Here is an 18,249-nt window from a genome sequence, read left to right on the forward strand (position 1 = left end):
TAGGAAGCCAACCATACTTTTTTGAACAATGGGGAAGACATTTACATTTGTAACTGTTAGTTACAGAAATTTGATAATATTAGGCAAAGATTTTCTAATTGGTCATTCTGAGTAACAAAAATCTGATGCCCACATTTCAGATCTCTGGAAATAATCCCAACTTTTAATCTCATTATGAGCTATATGAAAAATATTTTAAAGAAATAAAAAGATCATAATTCACATTGTTAACACCCTCGGCTTTACAATTGTACCTTTGATGTGAAATAGTCTTTAGTTCTCCTTAGTTCAAAAGACTCTGCCTGAATATATGATAAATCCCATTCACATTCTATTTTATTCAGTTCTGTTAAAGTTTATAATCCCTGTCTAGCATGAAGGAAACTTATTATATGCATGTCTAAAATGACTTAACTAGCTGCTTAGCCATGCTAAAAACTGTTCAAAATAAAAAAGTCTTAAAATGGCTTCAATCCATGCTCTTGATATCCATCCTACTGAAATTTGTTATTACAAATTCAGTTTAAAAATATATTTTTTTTTTACTTTTAACTACAAACTCTTAGCTAGTTGAGGAGGAATTGGTAAATGTTATTTGCTTCACTGGTTGCTTCATATCACTTTTTACTATAATATAATACTAACCCCTTCAAAAAATAAAGCATATTTAGTATGTTGATTATTTAGAGCACATTTTGAGAAATGATATAAAAATTGTCCTTTACATTTTACATGACATAGCAAAAAAATAACATATTTTACATGAATGGAATATCTACTGTGGAATATGAGACCACAACACAATTACATTTTCTGTAATTTAATTTCAGTGTTACTAACTTTACTCAAGAAATGGGCGACCTTTTGAAATAGAGAAAACAATTTTGAAATGGGCTGAAAGATTTTTATTCTTTGGTTACCAGGCCAATTCCTAGATCTATAAAGATATTTTTAAAGTATCTAATAGAATAAGAAGAATAAGACTCTAACCAAGTTAGAATAAAAATGTCAAAATGATTCCATAGTAGACTAACAACTAGAGCATAATAGTAATCAAACTAATAATCAAAAGTATAATGCTATTAGCTTACAGTTAATGAGGACATAATTTTTTTATACAAGCATACCTAGGAGATGTTGTGGGTTCCAATTTCAGACCACTGCAATAAAGTGAATCAAATGACTTTTTGGTTCCCTAGTGCATATAAAAGTTATGTTTATTCTATACTGTAGTATTAAGTATGCAGTAGCATTTTAAAAAAACAATATACATACCTTAATTTAAAAATACTTTTTTGTCAAAAAAATGGCCAATGATCGTCTGAGCTTTCAGAGAGTCATAATCTTTTTGCTGGTGGAAAGTCTTGTCTCAATGTTGTTAGCTACTGACTTATCAAGGTGGCTGTCGCTGAAGGTTGGGGTGGCCACAGCAATTTCTTAAAATAAGACAACATTGAAGTTTGCCACGTTGTTAAGTCTTCCTTTGCAAACAATTTCTCTGCAGTGTGCTATTCTGTTTGACAGCATTTTATCCATGGTAGAATGTCTTTCAAAATTGAAATTAATCCTTTCAAACCCTGATGTTGCTTTATCAGCTAACTTTATGTTGTATTCTAAATTCTTTGGTGTCACTTTTTTTTTTTTAAAGATTTTATTTACTTATTCATGAGAGACACACACACAGAGAGAGAGAGAGAGAGAGAGAGAGAGAAGCAGAGACACAGGCAAAGAAAGAATCAGGCTCCATGCAGGGAGCCCCACGCAGGACTTGATCCTGGGTCTCCAGGGTCACACCCTGGGCGGAAGGCAGGCGCTAAATTGCTGAGCCACCAGGGCTGCCCTTTGTTTTCATTTCCACTATCTTCACTGCATCTTCACCAGGAGAAGATTCCATCTGAAGAAACCACTTATTTTGCTCATTCCTAAGAAGCACTCTTCCTCTGTTGAATTTTTATCATGAGAGTGCAAGAATTCAGTCACATCTTGGGGTTCCACTTCTAATTCTACTTCTTTTGCTCTTTTTACCACATCTGCATTTGCTTCCTCCACTGAAGTCTTGAACCCCTCAAAGTATCCATGAGGGTTGGAATGAAGTTTTTCCAAACTTCTTTTGATGTTGATACTTTGATCTCTTTTTCATGAATCATGAATGTTCTTAATGGCATCTGGAACGATGAATATTTTCCAAAGGTTTTCAATTTACTTTGCCCAGATCCATCAGAGGAATTATCTATGGCAGCTGTGGCTTTCCTCCAGCAGAGCTTTTGAGTGACCAGTGTGTTGTCAATGAGCAGTAATACTTTGAAAGGAATTTTTCTGAGCAATAGTTCTCAAAGGCAGACTTCAAATATACAGTAAATTATTTTATGAACGGATATATTGTCATTCAGGCTTTATAGAGCACAAGCAGAGTAGATTTGGCATAATTCTGAAGGCCTTAGGATTTCAGAACAGTCCATAAATGTTGGCTTATACTTAAAGTCACCAGCTGGATTAGTCCCTAACAAGAGAGTCAGCCAGTCTTTTGAAGCTTGGAAGCCAAACATTGACTTCTTCTCTCCAGCTATGAAATTCGTACATAGCACAATCTTCTAATATAAGGCTCTTTGATCTACATTGAAGATCTATTGTGTAGTGAAACCCCCTTCATCATCTCAGCTGAATCTTTTGGATAACTTACTGTAGCTTCTACATGAGCATTTGTTGCATTACTTCACACCTCTATGCTTTGGAGATGGGTTCATTCCTCAAACTTCATGAACCAACCTCTACTTGCTTCAGACTTTTTTTCGTTAGTTTCCTCACCTCTCTCAACTGTCATAGAATTGAAGAGAGTTAAAACTAAAATCAAAATTGGCTAACATGAAAAACACAAGAAACAACAAGTGTTGGCAAAGATGGGGAGAAAAAGGAATCCCTACACACTGTTGATGAGAATGCAAACTGGTGCAGCCACTGAGGAAAACAATATGGCGTTTCCTCAAAAAGTTAAATATAGAACTACCCTATGATCCAGATATCACACCACTGGGTATTTACCAAAAAAATACAGAACATTAGTTCAAAGGGATACATGCACTTCTAAGTTTATAGCAATATTATTTACAATAGCCAAATTATGGAAACTGTCCTAGTGTCCATCAATTAGTGAATGCATAAAAGAAGATGTGGTCTATATATACAATGGAATATTTTTCAGCCATAAAAAAGAATAAAATCTTACCATTTTCAACAACACGAATGCAGCTAGGGAGTATAATGCTAAGTGAAATAAGCCTGCCAGAGAATGACAAATATCATATAATTTCACTCATATATGGAATTTAAGAAACAAACAAACAAACAAACAAAAAAAGCAAAGAATAAAAAAGGAGAGAGAGACAAATCAAGAAACAGACTCTTAACTGTAGAGAACAAACTGATGGTTACCATGGGGGGGTGGCTATGGAAGAAATAGGTAATGGAGATAAAAGAGAAAAGAGTACACTTACAATGAGCACTGAGTAATGTATGGAACTGTTGAATCCCTATATTGTACAGGTGAAACTAATATAACACTGTATGTTAACTATAATGGAATTACATTTTTATTATGAAAATAAAAGAACTAAAGAGAGTTAGCTTTACTCTAGACTATGCTTTGGCTTAAGGGTATATTATAGCTGGCTTGATCTTCTATCCAGACCACTTAGACTTTTTCCATAACAGCAATAAGGCTGTTTTGCTTTCTTATCATTCATGTGTTCACTGGAGTAGCACTTTTAATTTCCTTCAGGAGCTTTTCTTTTGCATTCACAACTTGGCTACCTGTCTAGTCCAAGAAACCTAGTTTTTGGCCTAGGACATACCTACCTCACTAAACTTAATCATTTTTAGCTTTTAATTTAAAGTAAGAGACATATAATTCTTCCTTTCATTTGAACACTTAGAGGCTATTGTACCACTGTAGGGTTATTAGTTGGCCTAATTTCAACTTGGTTGTGTCTTAGGCACTAGGGAGGCCAAAGGAGAGGGGGTGATGGGACAATAGCTGGTCAACACCCACAACAGTTATTAATTTTGCCATCTTACGTGGGTGCAGTTCATAGCACCGCTCCCCCCCCATTACAATAGTAATATAGTAACATTACAGATGACCATAACAAATATAGTAATAATTTAAAACTTTAGGGGATCCCTGGGTGGCTCAGCAGTTTAGCCCCTGCCTTCCGCCCAGGGCTTGATCCTGGTCCCAGGATCGATTCCCACATCGGGCTTCCTACATGGAGCCTACTTCTCCCTCTGCCTGTGTCTCTGCCTCTCTCTGTGTGTCTCTCATGAATAAATAAATAAAATCTTTTAAAAAAATAATAGTAAAATAAAATAAAACTTTAAAATATTGCAGGAATTGCCGATATGTGACAGAGAGGTAACAAATGATGTGAAGGGAATTACTCAATGTAGGGTTGCCACAAACCTTTAATTTGTAAAAAGAAAAGAAAAGGAAACAACAATAACAAAACACAATAGCTGCCAAGTGCAATAAAGCAAATCACAATAAAATGAGATATGCTTGTATATGGAACACCAATTCAATGATAACAGGAATAAGTAACTTTATTTTTCCTTCAGAAAGGAGGTCTTTTATAAAAAGGTTTTTTTATTAAAAAAAAAAACAAGTTTAAGAAATCTGTCCAGTTAATATTTATACTTATTTCAACAGGGATAAATTTTAAATGTTAGCAATGTTTCTTTATCCTTTACAGTCTATAGAGGAAGATATTATGCTTTGGGGGTCAGCCCTGTAACTCTCATTTATCAATCAGCTGAGAAATTAGTATTTGTGGATTTTACTTTTTTAAAAAAAATAGCCGTTCTAATAGGTACGTAATGGTATCTCTTTGTGGTTTTATTCTGAATGATTAATCTACTGATTAATGACATTGAACGTCTTTTCATATGTTTATTTGCCATCCATATATATTCTTTGATGAGCTGTCTATACAAATTCATTGCACTTAATAAAAATTAGACTTTCCTTATTACTGATTTTTGATGGGTCTACATACATTCTAGATGAGTCATTTGCCAGAAAAAAGTGTTTTGCAAATATTCCTTTGGTCTGTGTCATGTTCTTTGATTCATTTCACAGTGTCAAGTAGATGTTCAATTTGTCAAAATTTTCTTTTATGGATTTTGCATTTGCAGTCATATCTAAAAAAGCACTGTCTTATCCAGGGCCATAAAGACATTCTGCTGTTTTCTTCTATGTGTTTCACAGTTTTGAGTTTTACATGTAGGTCTCTGATCCATTTTGAATAAATTTTCACACATGTGCAAGATACAACAGAATGTCAGAGTTTATTTAATATGAATGCTAATTAGTCTATCATTTATTGAAAATGTTATCTTTTCCACTTAGATTTGGTTTTGTAATTTTTTTCCAAAACCAATTGATCATATATGTGTGTACCTATTTTTGGAACACTTTTCCTCTTCTGTTGATGTCTATATCTTCCATTACACTAAAACGCATTCATTGAATTTGAGTTGTTAATATTTTGTTAAAGAATTTTGCCTCTAGGTTCATGAAAGTTATTGATATTTGGGGTTCTTTCCCCCTTTCTTGTAATATCCTTGCTTAATTTTGTAAATGAGAGAGAAATGGGTCATTTTCTTTTGTTTTATGGAGGGATTTGTGCAGAATTGGTGTTATTTCTTTCTTAAATGTCTCATAGAATTCACCAGTGAAGTTATCTGGGCTGTGAGTGCTGTCGTTGGAAGATTTTCAGTAAAAATTCCATTTTTAATATAGCTACAGGATTGCTCAGGTTATCAATTTCTTCCTGTATGAAATTTGATAGTTTCTGTCTTCCTAGGAATTTGTCCTTTGTATCTAAGTTGTTGAATTTATAGACAAAGTTGTAATATTCTTTATTGTCCTTTTAATGACAGTAGAGTTGGTAGTGATGACCCATTCTTCATTTCTAACATTGGCAAATTTTAGTCTCTCTCATTTTGACTAGATGTTTATCAATTTTTTGAGCTTTTCAAAAAACAGCTTTTGATTTCATTGATTTTTTTTGTTTCTCTATATTCAATTTTATTGGTTTCTACTATAACCTTTATAATTTTCATTCTTCTGTTCTGAATGTATTTACTATAAACATTCATGAATACTATAAAACAATGAAAAAGAATAAACTTCTATATTCAATAAAATGAGTATGTCTCACTTGTATGCCTTAAATCACAGACTAGATACTGGACACAAAAATATGTAATTTACGATTTCATTCATGTGAAGGTCAAAACTGTCAAAACAATTTGGTAATGGAAGTCAGAGTAATGGTTACCCAAGGGATACTGACTGGGTAAGACATGAATGAGACTCTGGAGCACTGTTAATGTTCTGTATAATGTTCTGTATCTTGACTTAGGTGATGATTTCCTAGATGCATCTAGCTCTCTACTTGAGTTATGTACATGAGATACCAGTCTATAGATGTTTATTAATAGGGAAGCTGTGTATGTCCTTGAATAAAGAAATAATCCAGGATACATTGTTAAGTGAAGAAAGGAAAGTACACGGATGATATTTATGATATGCAGTGTTTGTGTAAGAAAGCAACAAAATGAGAATACATATTTGTTTTCATTTGAATTTGCAGAGGATGGATACGTACGAATCTGTAAATGTGATTAGTTGTAGGAAGTAGAGGAGTGGTTGGGGAACTGAGGCAACAAGGTTGGGATGAGATGACACTTTCCATGTATACCTTTAATATCATTTTGACTTTGAACAAGATTAATACATTCCCAATTTTAAAAATACTTTTTCTTCTGGAAAGAAAAATACTTTTTCATACATACATATTCCAAAGATGAAAATAAATTATTTATTTGCTACATTTGTTCCTCTAAATTGCTCAAATTCAGAGTTAGTTGTCTTTTCTTTTTTTTTCTTTTTTGTAAACTATTTCCTTCTTTTTAGAGATTGCACCTTCCATTCAGATCATCCTACATGTTCCTAATGGCATCAAATATATACAAATGCACAAATGATTTGTCATTGAGTTCTGAACATGAGCAAGAGATACTTCTTCCCTAAGAAAAGACATATGCTAAATGTTTTGAGATACAACACTTAGTATTTATTTTGACACTGCCAACTTATGTTGCTGAAACACCTTCATATCTTCTAATGAATGTTTAATTCCATGGCTGCATCTCTGATGGGGCTCATGAGTCACTTAGAGCTCCATCTCGAATTGCCATTCAGAGTACCACTTTTCCATAGACATCTCACAAGCACTGTGTGTTCTGATTCAGTCTTTTGAAGGATATTTTGCTGTGTGATTTATAGCAACTCCCTGAGAATGATGCAAATTAATGGAGTTTCTCTAAAACAAAATTATTTTTTGCCAGTGGCAATGTTTCCATTTTTGTGGTTGGTTCATGGGGGTCTGACTTTCATTTGCTGCTTTGGCATATGCCACTTAGCAACACTTGATCTTCAGGGTAGGGCATATATGATCCATTTAATAACAAAGCTGGAAGGGAATTTGAAAGGTCTTAACAGTAATATCCCTTTACATGGTGCTTCCCCATAATTTTCCTCACCAAAGATGAATGTCCTTGTGCCACAGGAACTTTTATTTTTATTTAGAAGATGAAAAATTGAAGAACAGAGAAGATAAATGACCTGGAATTAGATAAATACTCCCAGAATTAGAATCTGACCTTGGGTTTGAGAGCCACTAGTCCACCAGACGCTACCCCAGCATATTTATTCTGAAAACACATCTGGCCTGGCAACTCTGCTCAGAGGATAAAGTGTACTCCTGATAAGTTTTTAAAGAAAGATTTGCATGTAGTAGGGAAAGAAGTGAAATAGCACTACTGGCTTGATGCAAGTAGTTAGTTCTTGCTACAAGTTTACCACAGAGTGTGGACATGGAGGTTGACAATCTTCCAAGGTGTACGTGACCAGGAGTTGAATGTGGCTGTATAAGAAACCAAGAATTTCCTTCTTTGCTCTATTTGCTGACATTTACTTACTGGAATTTGTATGACTTAAATATTAACAAGCATTAATTCACTTCATTATTTATTCTGAGCTTTCCTTTAGAGTATAAATATGTTTTGAAAAGCATGTATTTTTATTTTAACTCACATCTTTGGATGAGTCATGATTAATTTAAAGAGAGTTGTTTTTTTGTTTTCTTTCTATTTGGGGTAAATATTTGGTGTCTCTCAGTGACTTATAACATCTTTACAGTTAAATAGTATGGGAAAACAAAGCTATGTATCTTTGTACACAAGAGGAAACATCTGCAGGAATGTCCAAATGTTTTATGGGGGCCCACGGTTAACAAGGGGAAAAGGCACAGGGTAGCAGTACCAGAAGTGTGAAAGGAGTAGAGCGATGGTGTCAGGAGGCCAGTTTCTGGAAAGCTGTGCTGAGTTTCCATGCTTTAATGAATTTACAAATCACAGAGGGAAGCTTATAATGGTGGAAACATCACACGGAGTCACACGGAAAAGAATGTGTAGTGATTAGAAAACAGGACACTTGAGTTTTGGGTTTAGTTCTGCTCCTACTAGCAATGTGACCCTGGCATATCACTTAATATCTCTGAGATTCCTGTTCTGTATCTCTAAAGCAAATGAATGAGATTCACTCTTAATGTCCTTTTCAGCTCTTATATAGGAAAAAGCGAGCCTTTTCACATGGGGTTACATATCTGATACCGATTATAATTCAAAAAATGGCTTTTGAGATGCTGGGTAAATTAGCTAAGTTTTACAATAACACACTGAGGATGTAGTTAAGAACAGTTAAGAACTAGCAGACTAAGGTTCTAGGCCAGGTTTTGAAGCAGTCAGTGACTTTGAGCAAATTTATGCATTTCTCTAGGGATTAGGTTTATTTTTTTTCTATGTGCCAGTTGAGCTAGATGGTCCCTGAGTTTTCTTTTTTCTTTTTCTTTTTTTTTAAAGACTCTTGGATTGGTTGGATTCTTTTTTTTTTTTTAATTTTTTATTTATTTATGTTAGTCACACAGAGAGAGAGAGAGGGAGGCAGAGACACAGGCAGAGGGAGAAGCAGGCTCCATGCACTGGGAGCCTGACGTGGGATTCGATCCCAGGTCTCCAGGATCGTGCCCTAGGCCAAAGGCAGGCGCTAAACCGCTGCGCCACCCAGGGATCCCTGGTCCCTGAGTTTTCTATCAGCAATAACATTCGTTATTCTCTTTGCCTTTCTCCAGTAAAATAACATAAGGAAATATAGTTTCAGTTTCCAAAAATTTCTAGAGGAGTTTTTACATGGATATACCAGAATGATTTAATATACAGGCACTTTCCATGGGAATTATTCTGAAAAAGACCTGTCCCTTTTGAATGATGATTTTTCAGACTTTATGAAAACTAAACATAAATAAAAACCTTAGGTAGTTATTAATTTTCTATAGACCTTCATCTATAAAGAGGAAGTGAAGTTTGGGGAAGAGTGGATGGTTGGGATAGGTACCTCATACCAATTGAACAAAATGGAGAACAAAGACAATTATTAAATATCACATACTTTTGACCAATATGACATGAATTGTGAGTGCCCTATTAAAGACAAAAACTTTTAACTGAACCATTTATATTTTCCTTTTTAATGTAAAGCACAAACTTGAAAGGGCTAGAAATACTTTATTTAATGAAACCATTCAAACAGATGAGTTTCGTCAATGTTTTTCAAGTGCTATCATCATTGTAACTTTAAGCAGATATACCTTTAACAATCATTATTAATGTTGTTTACATCTTAATTGTTTGTTTAAATTCCAGTTACAATAAATTGTCCTTTTTTACTTCTTATTGGTTTTTATAATGACAGTGAAAGAAACAATGATATAATGTAGAAAAGCACTCGGGAAAAATTAGTGCCGCATCCAAAAGTATTATTTCAGAAATTTATTTTGATGTCATATTTGTATTAAGATATATTATCATTGTCCACAGTACATCTGTGAGGTATCAGGTTGTTTGTCTTGATCCCTATTTCACACATAGGGAAACAATCATAGTACGTTTAGGAAATTTTCCAAGGCCACATGTTGTGTCAGGACAGCACTGGGAATAGAATTTATCTCTAATAATTTTCTTATGTAGTCCAGTGCTTAACATAGTGCCCTAGAAAGAGTAAGTAGAGTAAGTACTCAATAGCCATTGAATGAAAGAATGGATAAACCATTCTATGAAATCTAAACAATTGTCATATTTTCTCTCCATTCCCTTCTTCATTAAATTGGACAAGCTGTAGGAACAGTTGAGTAATAAAGTTTATCTACAGTCCTATCCAAAAGTTTCCATTGCTACATGAAAGGGGCTTTGCAAGATTATACCATGTGGTCAGTCCTGAAGGTACATACTCCAGGTCCCCCCAGAAGAGTGTCGTTAATCTTGGTTCATTAAAACATTGGCTTTTGTGGTGTGAGTTAGATCCACTAGCATGTGCCTGAGACCAACTCTTTTTGCCAAAGTCACTGAAAATCCATTATTGATACTGAATGTGTAACTGATGCCCTAGCCTAGTGATATTTTAGTAAAATAGTGACCTAACTAGAACTTAAAGAACTTACATAGTTACAGTCCTTGAAAATAAGTCACTTGGCTAGTATTGGCTCTGGCTACCCCACCAGAGAGTAATTAGAATGCCAAAAAAGGAGAACTTATCTCCTGAGCTTAGTTGTCATAAGTTGAGTTGCAACTGTAAACATGATAAAGGTCACAGTGGCATGACTTTTAATGTTGATAGAAAAATGTGGTAAAGAACACAAGTGTTCGTATCACTGGGAGACAAAAAGGTGACAAAACCATAATAGTCATTCTCAGTGATGCATTATCAAGTAAATTAAAGATAGTCATTTATTTCCTTGGCACTGATTACCACTTACTGCAAAAACAAGTAAGACATCTCATGAAGCGTTTATGGTTAAAATGCATTTCTTCAATTTTGATGACATTAACTTCTATATTTATATATGTATTTTTTGAGAAAGTAAACATATTTAACTGCATAGGATAATCCTATTAAAGTGAAGTGAAATACGTTTGTGTCTGTCACCCATATTTAGTGACTGATCTAAAATTTCACCCAGGTGACATTTTTATTAGGGCATAGTCTGGAGAAATCTGAAAATACTACATCTCATTTGCTTTTATTTTTAAAAAAACACTTTCACCAGACCTGCCTAACTGGATGGTTTATTTCCACTGGAGACAATGTCCTAATTGTAATTCAAGATAAATCTTTGAAATAAGATTTATCAAATATCAAATATTTCTACTCCATCTTACCATGTCCAAAGTTCAGAGATATTTTGAATTCTATGTAAAAGAGCATCACAAGGAACTTACAGCCCTATTTGTGGCAACTATTACCCATTCTTAGAGCATTACCGTAACTAAAATAGGAAGAGACATAAATAAAATTAAACTATTAACATCATCTTAGTGGTCAGATTGCGTTCAAAGATCCACATGATAAAGAGCAGCTTTCGTATAAGCTCCTGCACTCTTGAACTGAAAGCATCTGTGTTGTCACTTAAAACCATATCGCACTGAAATCAGGAATTCCATTTTGTAATTGCATCAAGTATGTTTAAAAGATCATTAAGTAAACTTTAAATTAACTTGTGAGCAAACCTACAGTGGGTAGAAATAAAAAAAAAATATAAGCATCCACACTAGCAACAAACACAAATAACAGATTTTTGAGTGCCAGATCTTTCAACGTGTTTGCTTATCATTCAAGAAGAGTAAAACAGTTTCAGAGATACTCCCCGGATTCATGATTTCAGTTGCCTATGTCACTGCAGACAAACAGAAGGTCCTATTTTCAAAGTCTTAAAGCACTTGGAAGGGCTGTGCGTAGGGGGTCTATTGTCCTTGTTGCTTCTGTCCTGGAGAACTTGGTTGGCCAGAGCTCTCTCCAGGACGGTATGCGGGAGTGACAGGAAACTGAAATCCGTAGCCATTGTATCCATCCAAGTAGACACACTGGAAGAAACTGATGGGGCCTAGGGAACAGAGCATGATAATCTGTTAAAACAAATAGAATGCGAGCAGGAACAAAGGTGAAACATAGCCTGATAGTACAATGTCGGTGAACATGGGATCTTCAGCCACAGAGACTTGACAATAACTAGCCAATGAATCAACCATATTGTGTCTTGGATTCCTCACATGTAAAGTCAAAACACTATAGCAAAAGCTTCCTAGAAGTGTTGTGGAAAGTAAATCAGTAAGTGTATGCAAAGCACTTGAAATCTTTCCTGGCACCTAATAAGCCCTTAATAAATGATAATAAAAATGATCTGACATAGAAAGTCAAAGCACCGACATTACAGGAATCTGTTGGTGTGCTCAGCACTCAGAAAACTGTTATGTGGTAACAGATGCTAAAACATGAGCTTATCAATATGCCAAGTAACTGATTTTTTTCTTTGAGTGTTTTAATAAAAGCACAGAGAGACTTGTGGTTCCTAGAGTTGAGGTTTTCCACATGCCTTTACTCTGGAGGCTCTCCTCAAATGGCACAGTTACTTTTTATGGCAATGCTTCCAGGTAGCAGCTCTGCTGGCGGAGCGGAAAGCAACACAGAAAGACCTTAAAGACAAGCAAGGGGTGTAGTGCAGCAGGTAGGAGCTTGCACTGCCGATGCCCCCCATGCTCCTGGTTGCAGCTTTGTTCAGAGATGGTGACTTTGGCTTCTTCAAACCATCACGGGCACCCACTGACTCTTCAGTGTTTTCCATTTCATTTATTTGCCATCTGTTAATGAGCCACTTTTTGCTGATGGCCAGGAAAGAGAAGGACCATTGAAGCGACTGCCATGTGGACTATGGTGAAGCTGGCCAAATCCATATGAGTCTAAGGGGCTTATGAAGTAGCATAAAAACAAAGCAAAGCAACAGAAGGAAGCAATGAGGGAAATTATGAACTTAGTTCTTTCTACTTCTTCTCATACAGAATCACTGTTCTTTTTTTTTTTTAAGATTTTTTATTTATTCATGAGAGACACAGAGAGAGAAACACAGAGAGAGGCAGAGACACAGGCAGAGGGAGAAGCAGCCTCCAAGAAAGGAGCCCAATGTGGGACTCCATCCTGGGTCTCTAGCATCAGGCCCTGGGACGAAGGCAGGCGCTAAAACACTGAGCCACCGGGGCTGCCCCAGGATCACTGTTCTTATTCTTCTTCTTGTTATTATTATTATTTTGTTCCAGCTTCAGAGAGAGGCAGTAACACAACCTGTCCCACCCCCAAGGTTGTTCGGTGCTACTAACGGGGATGGCAATAAAGCTGGCTGCATATAAGCAATGGCAGCACCAGTGCTAAAAGTGGAAGAGTCTGCTGAGGCAGGCTACCTTCTAGCTGAACTTACCACACATGGGCACAGTTCTGACACTTAATTGATGTCGATAGGGCTATTAATGAAAATATCATTACAGCTGCAAATTTTAGCTCTTATATAAAAGACTCAGGAATATCCGACTATAGAACCACTCCATAGTAAGATGAGAATAGGAAATATTGTTTTTATATAGTAAATCCCCCAATTGAACTTAAATATTTGGTAACTGTTTTACTAAAAATATTGAATTGATTTATTCATTCATTTATTTTTACTTAGACTTTTTATTTTGAGATTAGTCTAAAGTTGCACACAGTTGTAGGAAATGATACAGAGAGATTTCTGTATCTCCTTCACTGGGGTTTCCCCACAATGGTGACAACTTTGCAAAACTATAGTACAATATTCTAAACAGGAACTTGACATCGATGCAATCCACCTATCCTTCTGTGTGATTTTTTTTTATAATGTTTTTTGGGTTTTTAAAAAAGATATGTTTATTCATGAGAATAAAAAGATGTATTTATTTATTCATCTCTTAAATTATGTTTTAATATTAATTTATAGAATAAAAGGCTTCAGCTGTTTCTGTGACATAGCCACAAATTTTTACCAGTAGATGAACAATTAGGAAACTACTATTTAAATCAGAAATATACCCAGTTTGATTTTATAAGATTTTGTGATAATATTGAGAAGTATTAAGACTGCTTATTTCCCCATATTTGTCACAAGCTGATGGTATGGGTATGAAGGCTTCTAATGACTATCTCTCCTCTGGTGCAATGGCCCCAGCATCTAAGGCAGAGCTTGGAACATAGTAGGCACTTAATATTTGTTCAATGAATTAAGTATTAATGCAGAGTAGGAGGCATTTGCTATTATAGTACGCATTTTAGTAATTTCCTTCAGAAATGCATTAAAGAAACATTTAGAATTTGGAGAACATTATTGATGTCATTTCCTCAGATAAATGTGTATTCTTTACTTTAAAATCATGATGTGGGCAGCCCCAGTGGCCCAGCGGGTTAGTGCCGCCTTCGCCTTCAACCCGGGGTGTGATCCTGGAGACCCAGGATGGAATCCCATGTCAGGCTTCCTGCATGGAGCCTCCTTCTCCCTCTGCCTGTGTCTCTGCCTCTCTCTCTCTCTCTCTCTCTCTCTCTCTCTCTCTCTCTCTCTGTGAGTCTGTCATGAATAAATAAATTAAATCTTAAAAAAATAAAATAAAATAAAATCATGATGTGAGGGGCGCCTGGGTGGCTCAGTTGATTAAGTGTCTACCTTCAACTCCCATCATGATCCCAAGGGTCCTAAAATCCAACCTGCATAGGGCTCCCTGCTCAGTGGGGAGCCTATTTCGTCCTCTCCCTCTGGCCCTGCCTCTCCTAATGCCTGTGCTCTCTCTCCTTCTCAAGTAAAAAAAAAAAAACAAAAAACAAAAACAAAAAACCCATTATGTGAAACAAATCTCTGTCATACTTATTTCAAACATTGCTTCCTTTCGTCTGTCCAGCAATGACTTTAATGCAAATGTGGATGCAAAATGTATTGCTTCACCATTTGAAGAAAAATGTCTAATTTGGAAGTACCAGAATAATGAGAATCTTGGATATTGAATTTTGTAGCTGCACCTGAATGTTGATTGCATTTGAAATCAACAATCCCAAGGATTGAATATTGAGCCCCTGCCATATATCTAGAAAAACCAAAAAGAACTTTCAATCTTAGAAGTGAGTTTCTAAGCAATTGAATTGCTGAGTCCTAGAATTCTACATTTTTTTCATTTTCATATTAAAAAGTTTAGCATGTCACTTCAGCTGTCTTATTCTTATAGCAGGCAGTGACACACATTTAAGCACGGGTTCAGTGAGGGTGTTCAGGATCAGAGTTGTGCAGAATGGTTTGCAACAAATGCCACTTCAGTCATTACTTTTAATTCTTCCAAATACGTGCCTCTTGCCTGATGCAAAAAATGATGAACTTCTTTTAGAAATAGAAATGACCTACTTTAATGTTATTCTTCATGTCCAGGCTAGAAATCTTTTTCTTCTAATATGGTTCTTCTTAAGAGTCTTAAAGTGTCAATTTACACTTACCTTCTTAATATAGAATGACTTTATCATTTTAATGTAACAACGGACTTACTTTTTTGCCTCTTTGTGGAAGACACATCTTCAGCTTCTTCTAATGGATACAAAAATATGAAAGTAAATAATCTGTACATTCCCAGCTATCATACAAATATGGAGGGAGATGAAAATGTCTAAAGAGGTGCGCAGTATGAAAGAAACAAGAGTGAATGCTAGGTTCTTTTAATATATGCTAGGTTCTTATTCAGATTTTGCTCAATCTCTCACTATTTTAAAGGAGAGAAGAACCAGTTGAAGAAAAGAATGTGGCATTTGACAGGCAGTTGTTAAAACAAGAAAACTGGTCCTGATGTGTTGGATGTTAGTGGATGAGAACTAGATGACACACATTTTTTTCTTAGAAGAGGTCTTTGATGTTCAGAGTTGTAATATGGTAAGGGTAAGTTGGCTAAATGATGATATTTCAGTCAAAATCATTCTAAATTTTTTAGGAACTGCAGTTGTTTTTTTTTTTGTGACCACCATTGCCATGAAAGAATATCACAGAATGGTGTCCTGTATCCTTCCCTTTTCTCATCTGCTCAAGGGCTTCTCTGCTGTAGTGAATGGGCACCAGGCAGTTATCTAGTGATGGAGAAATTGAAGCTATCTATGTGAACCCTTTCTCCAAGTTAGAAGTTCTTGTCTGGTATTCATATTTGGGCTTTTGGGGGGGTTTCCTATAAAACTCTGAAATGTTAGAAAGATGTGAATGTGAGTGTGTGTGTGTGTGTGTGTGTGTCTTTCATCAAAAGTTAGGTTTTAGACTTCATCAAAATCTGAATGAGCTCAAGGACCTTTTTCTCAAAGTGTGATCCAAATACCAAGAGTTTCACTATTACCTGGAGACTGACATAAAGGTAGTTCTTAGGCTCCAACCCAGATTTATTCCATTTTAAGACTGTCAGAATATTTATGTATAAAATAGTTTGAGAAGCAAAGATCTAGAAGTTGAAAGCACATTAAGATTTGTTGTTTTTAATAATTCAAGTTTTAAAAAATATCTAAAAGTTCAGTATTCAAAACATATCTTAGGGAAAATGTAAATCATTTCATAAGACTCAGGTATCCATTCCCTTGTGTCTTTTCTCAAAGCACTACTTTCTACACTATTAATTAATTCTGGGCCCTGCTATAGTACTTATATTTTCATGGCAAGAACAACTTTTAGGAAAACTCTATTGCGTACAGGAAAGTTTAGAAGTAGAATGGAAAATATTTATTATATAATAAGCCAAACTATGGAGCCAGAAAACTCCTCAGAGGAAACACACACACTCACACACACACATCAAATTAGTTGAAACCCTTACAATACAGATAAGGAAATTTGGTCCCGAAAATACTTGCTCAAGATTATGCATCTGGTTGTGGCATATTTTTCTGAGGTTTGTCTTTCCATCCTCCTTCCATTCCTTTTTCCCTTCCTTCCTCTATGTAATTTCTGTCAGTATAGGCAAATTATTTCAAATATTCTTAATAAAAATATGCCAGGAGTGCCTGCGTGGCTCAGTCTGCCTTTGGCTTAGGTCCTGATCTCAGGGCCTGGGATCGAGCCTCGAGTCTGCTTCTCCCTCTCCTCCTACCCCTCCCCCTACCCCACTCATGCTCTCTCTCTCTCAGATAAATAAATAGCATCTTTAAAAAATATATCAATTTCATCTTTGAACACTTAATGTGGTTCTCTTCCTGTCAAATAGCATCCCCACAATTCTTGGTGAAATGATAATTTTTAAATATTGTTCTTGTAAGTAGTTTGGACAATAAATGCATCTAATAATTTCTTTTATTTTTTTTAAAGATTTTATTTATTTATTCATGAGAGACACAGAGAGAGGCAGAGACACAGGCAGAGGGAGAAGCAGGCTCTCTGCGGGGAGCCTGATGCGTAACTTGATCCCAGGACCCCAGGATCATGCCCTGAGCAAAGGCAGATGCTCAACCACTGAGCCACCCAGATGCCCCTAATAATTACTTTTAAATAAACCAGTGTCCATCCAACTAGTGCCTTCAATATGTGCAGATATTCACATATATCTATTTTTCCAAATACTGCCAAAAAGCTATTTGTTTAAAAAAATAGGCCTACCATCTAACCATTACTTAGGAAAAGCTGAGAACTAGATCAAGAATAGCTTAATAAAACAGACAAAACATTACAACCTTAAGAGAAAACTTATAAATACATTGACAATCACAAACTCACCTTTAGCTTTCTTTGAAGCTGATACATCTTCCAAATCTTCTCCTAGGGAGTAAAGAAAGGACACATCAACCCACAGTCTATTTTCCAGATTTCCCAAAGAGGAAATTTTGTATTTAAAGATTTTTGAGTCACAGGATGTCTTACTCTATGAACTCAGCATCTAGTGTCCCTATGAATAGGAACTTCCTGACAAACAAGACAACTTCTCTGATGTGGGGAAAAGGTGGGGAGGAGATGTATTCCATGCCAGGCTGTGATCAGCAGGCTGGCAAAGGCTGGCTACGGAAAGAAGGGCTGACCAACAGTGCCTCTCCCAAATTTGCTTTTCTTTCCTTCCCAAACCACCAGCATCCCTGGGATTTAGGAAGTTTGAGGTAAATAGCTTCACATCCACAAGGTGGATTCTGAGAAAAATATCCACCCACATATTTTATTAGCAGACTGATTAGATTTTTGTCTTCTGACGATTGTAGAGGCAATTAAAAGTCATTAAAAGTTGAACCAAAGCTCAAATACATAA

General features: G+C 35.6%; 1 protein-coding gene across 15 annotated transcripts in view; it reads right to left on the minus strand.

The window, feature by feature from the left end:
* Nucleotides 1-9,664: 9,664 nt before the first annotated feature.
* Nucleotides 9,665-18,249, minus strand: part of TRDN (triadin) — a 362,541-nt gene continuing 353,956 nt past the window's right edge. For all 15 annotated transcript variants that reach the window (XM_035705844.2, XM_035705847.2, XM_049115164.1 and 12 more), the window contains 3 exons: nucleotides 17,730-17,771; nucleotides 15,540-15,578; nucleotides 9,665-12,056 (listed from right to left, as the gene is read on the minus strand). In XM_035705844.2, the coding sequence (XP_035561737.2) occupies nucleotides 11,917-12,056; nucleotides 15,540-15,578; nucleotides 17,730-17,771 (221 nt within the window). In that variant the 3' untranslated portion in view covers nucleotides 9,665-11,916. The remainder of the gene's footprint in view (nucleotides 12,057-15,539; nucleotides 15,579-17,729; nucleotides 17,772-18,249) is intronic.

Source organism: Canis lupus, chromosome 1 (genome assembly GCF_003254725.2).
Source record: "Canis lupus dingo isolate Sandy chromosome 1, ASM325472v2, whole genome shotgun sequence".
Lineage (NCBI taxonomy): Eukaryota > Metazoa > Chordata > Mammalia > Carnivora > Canidae > Canis > Canis lupus.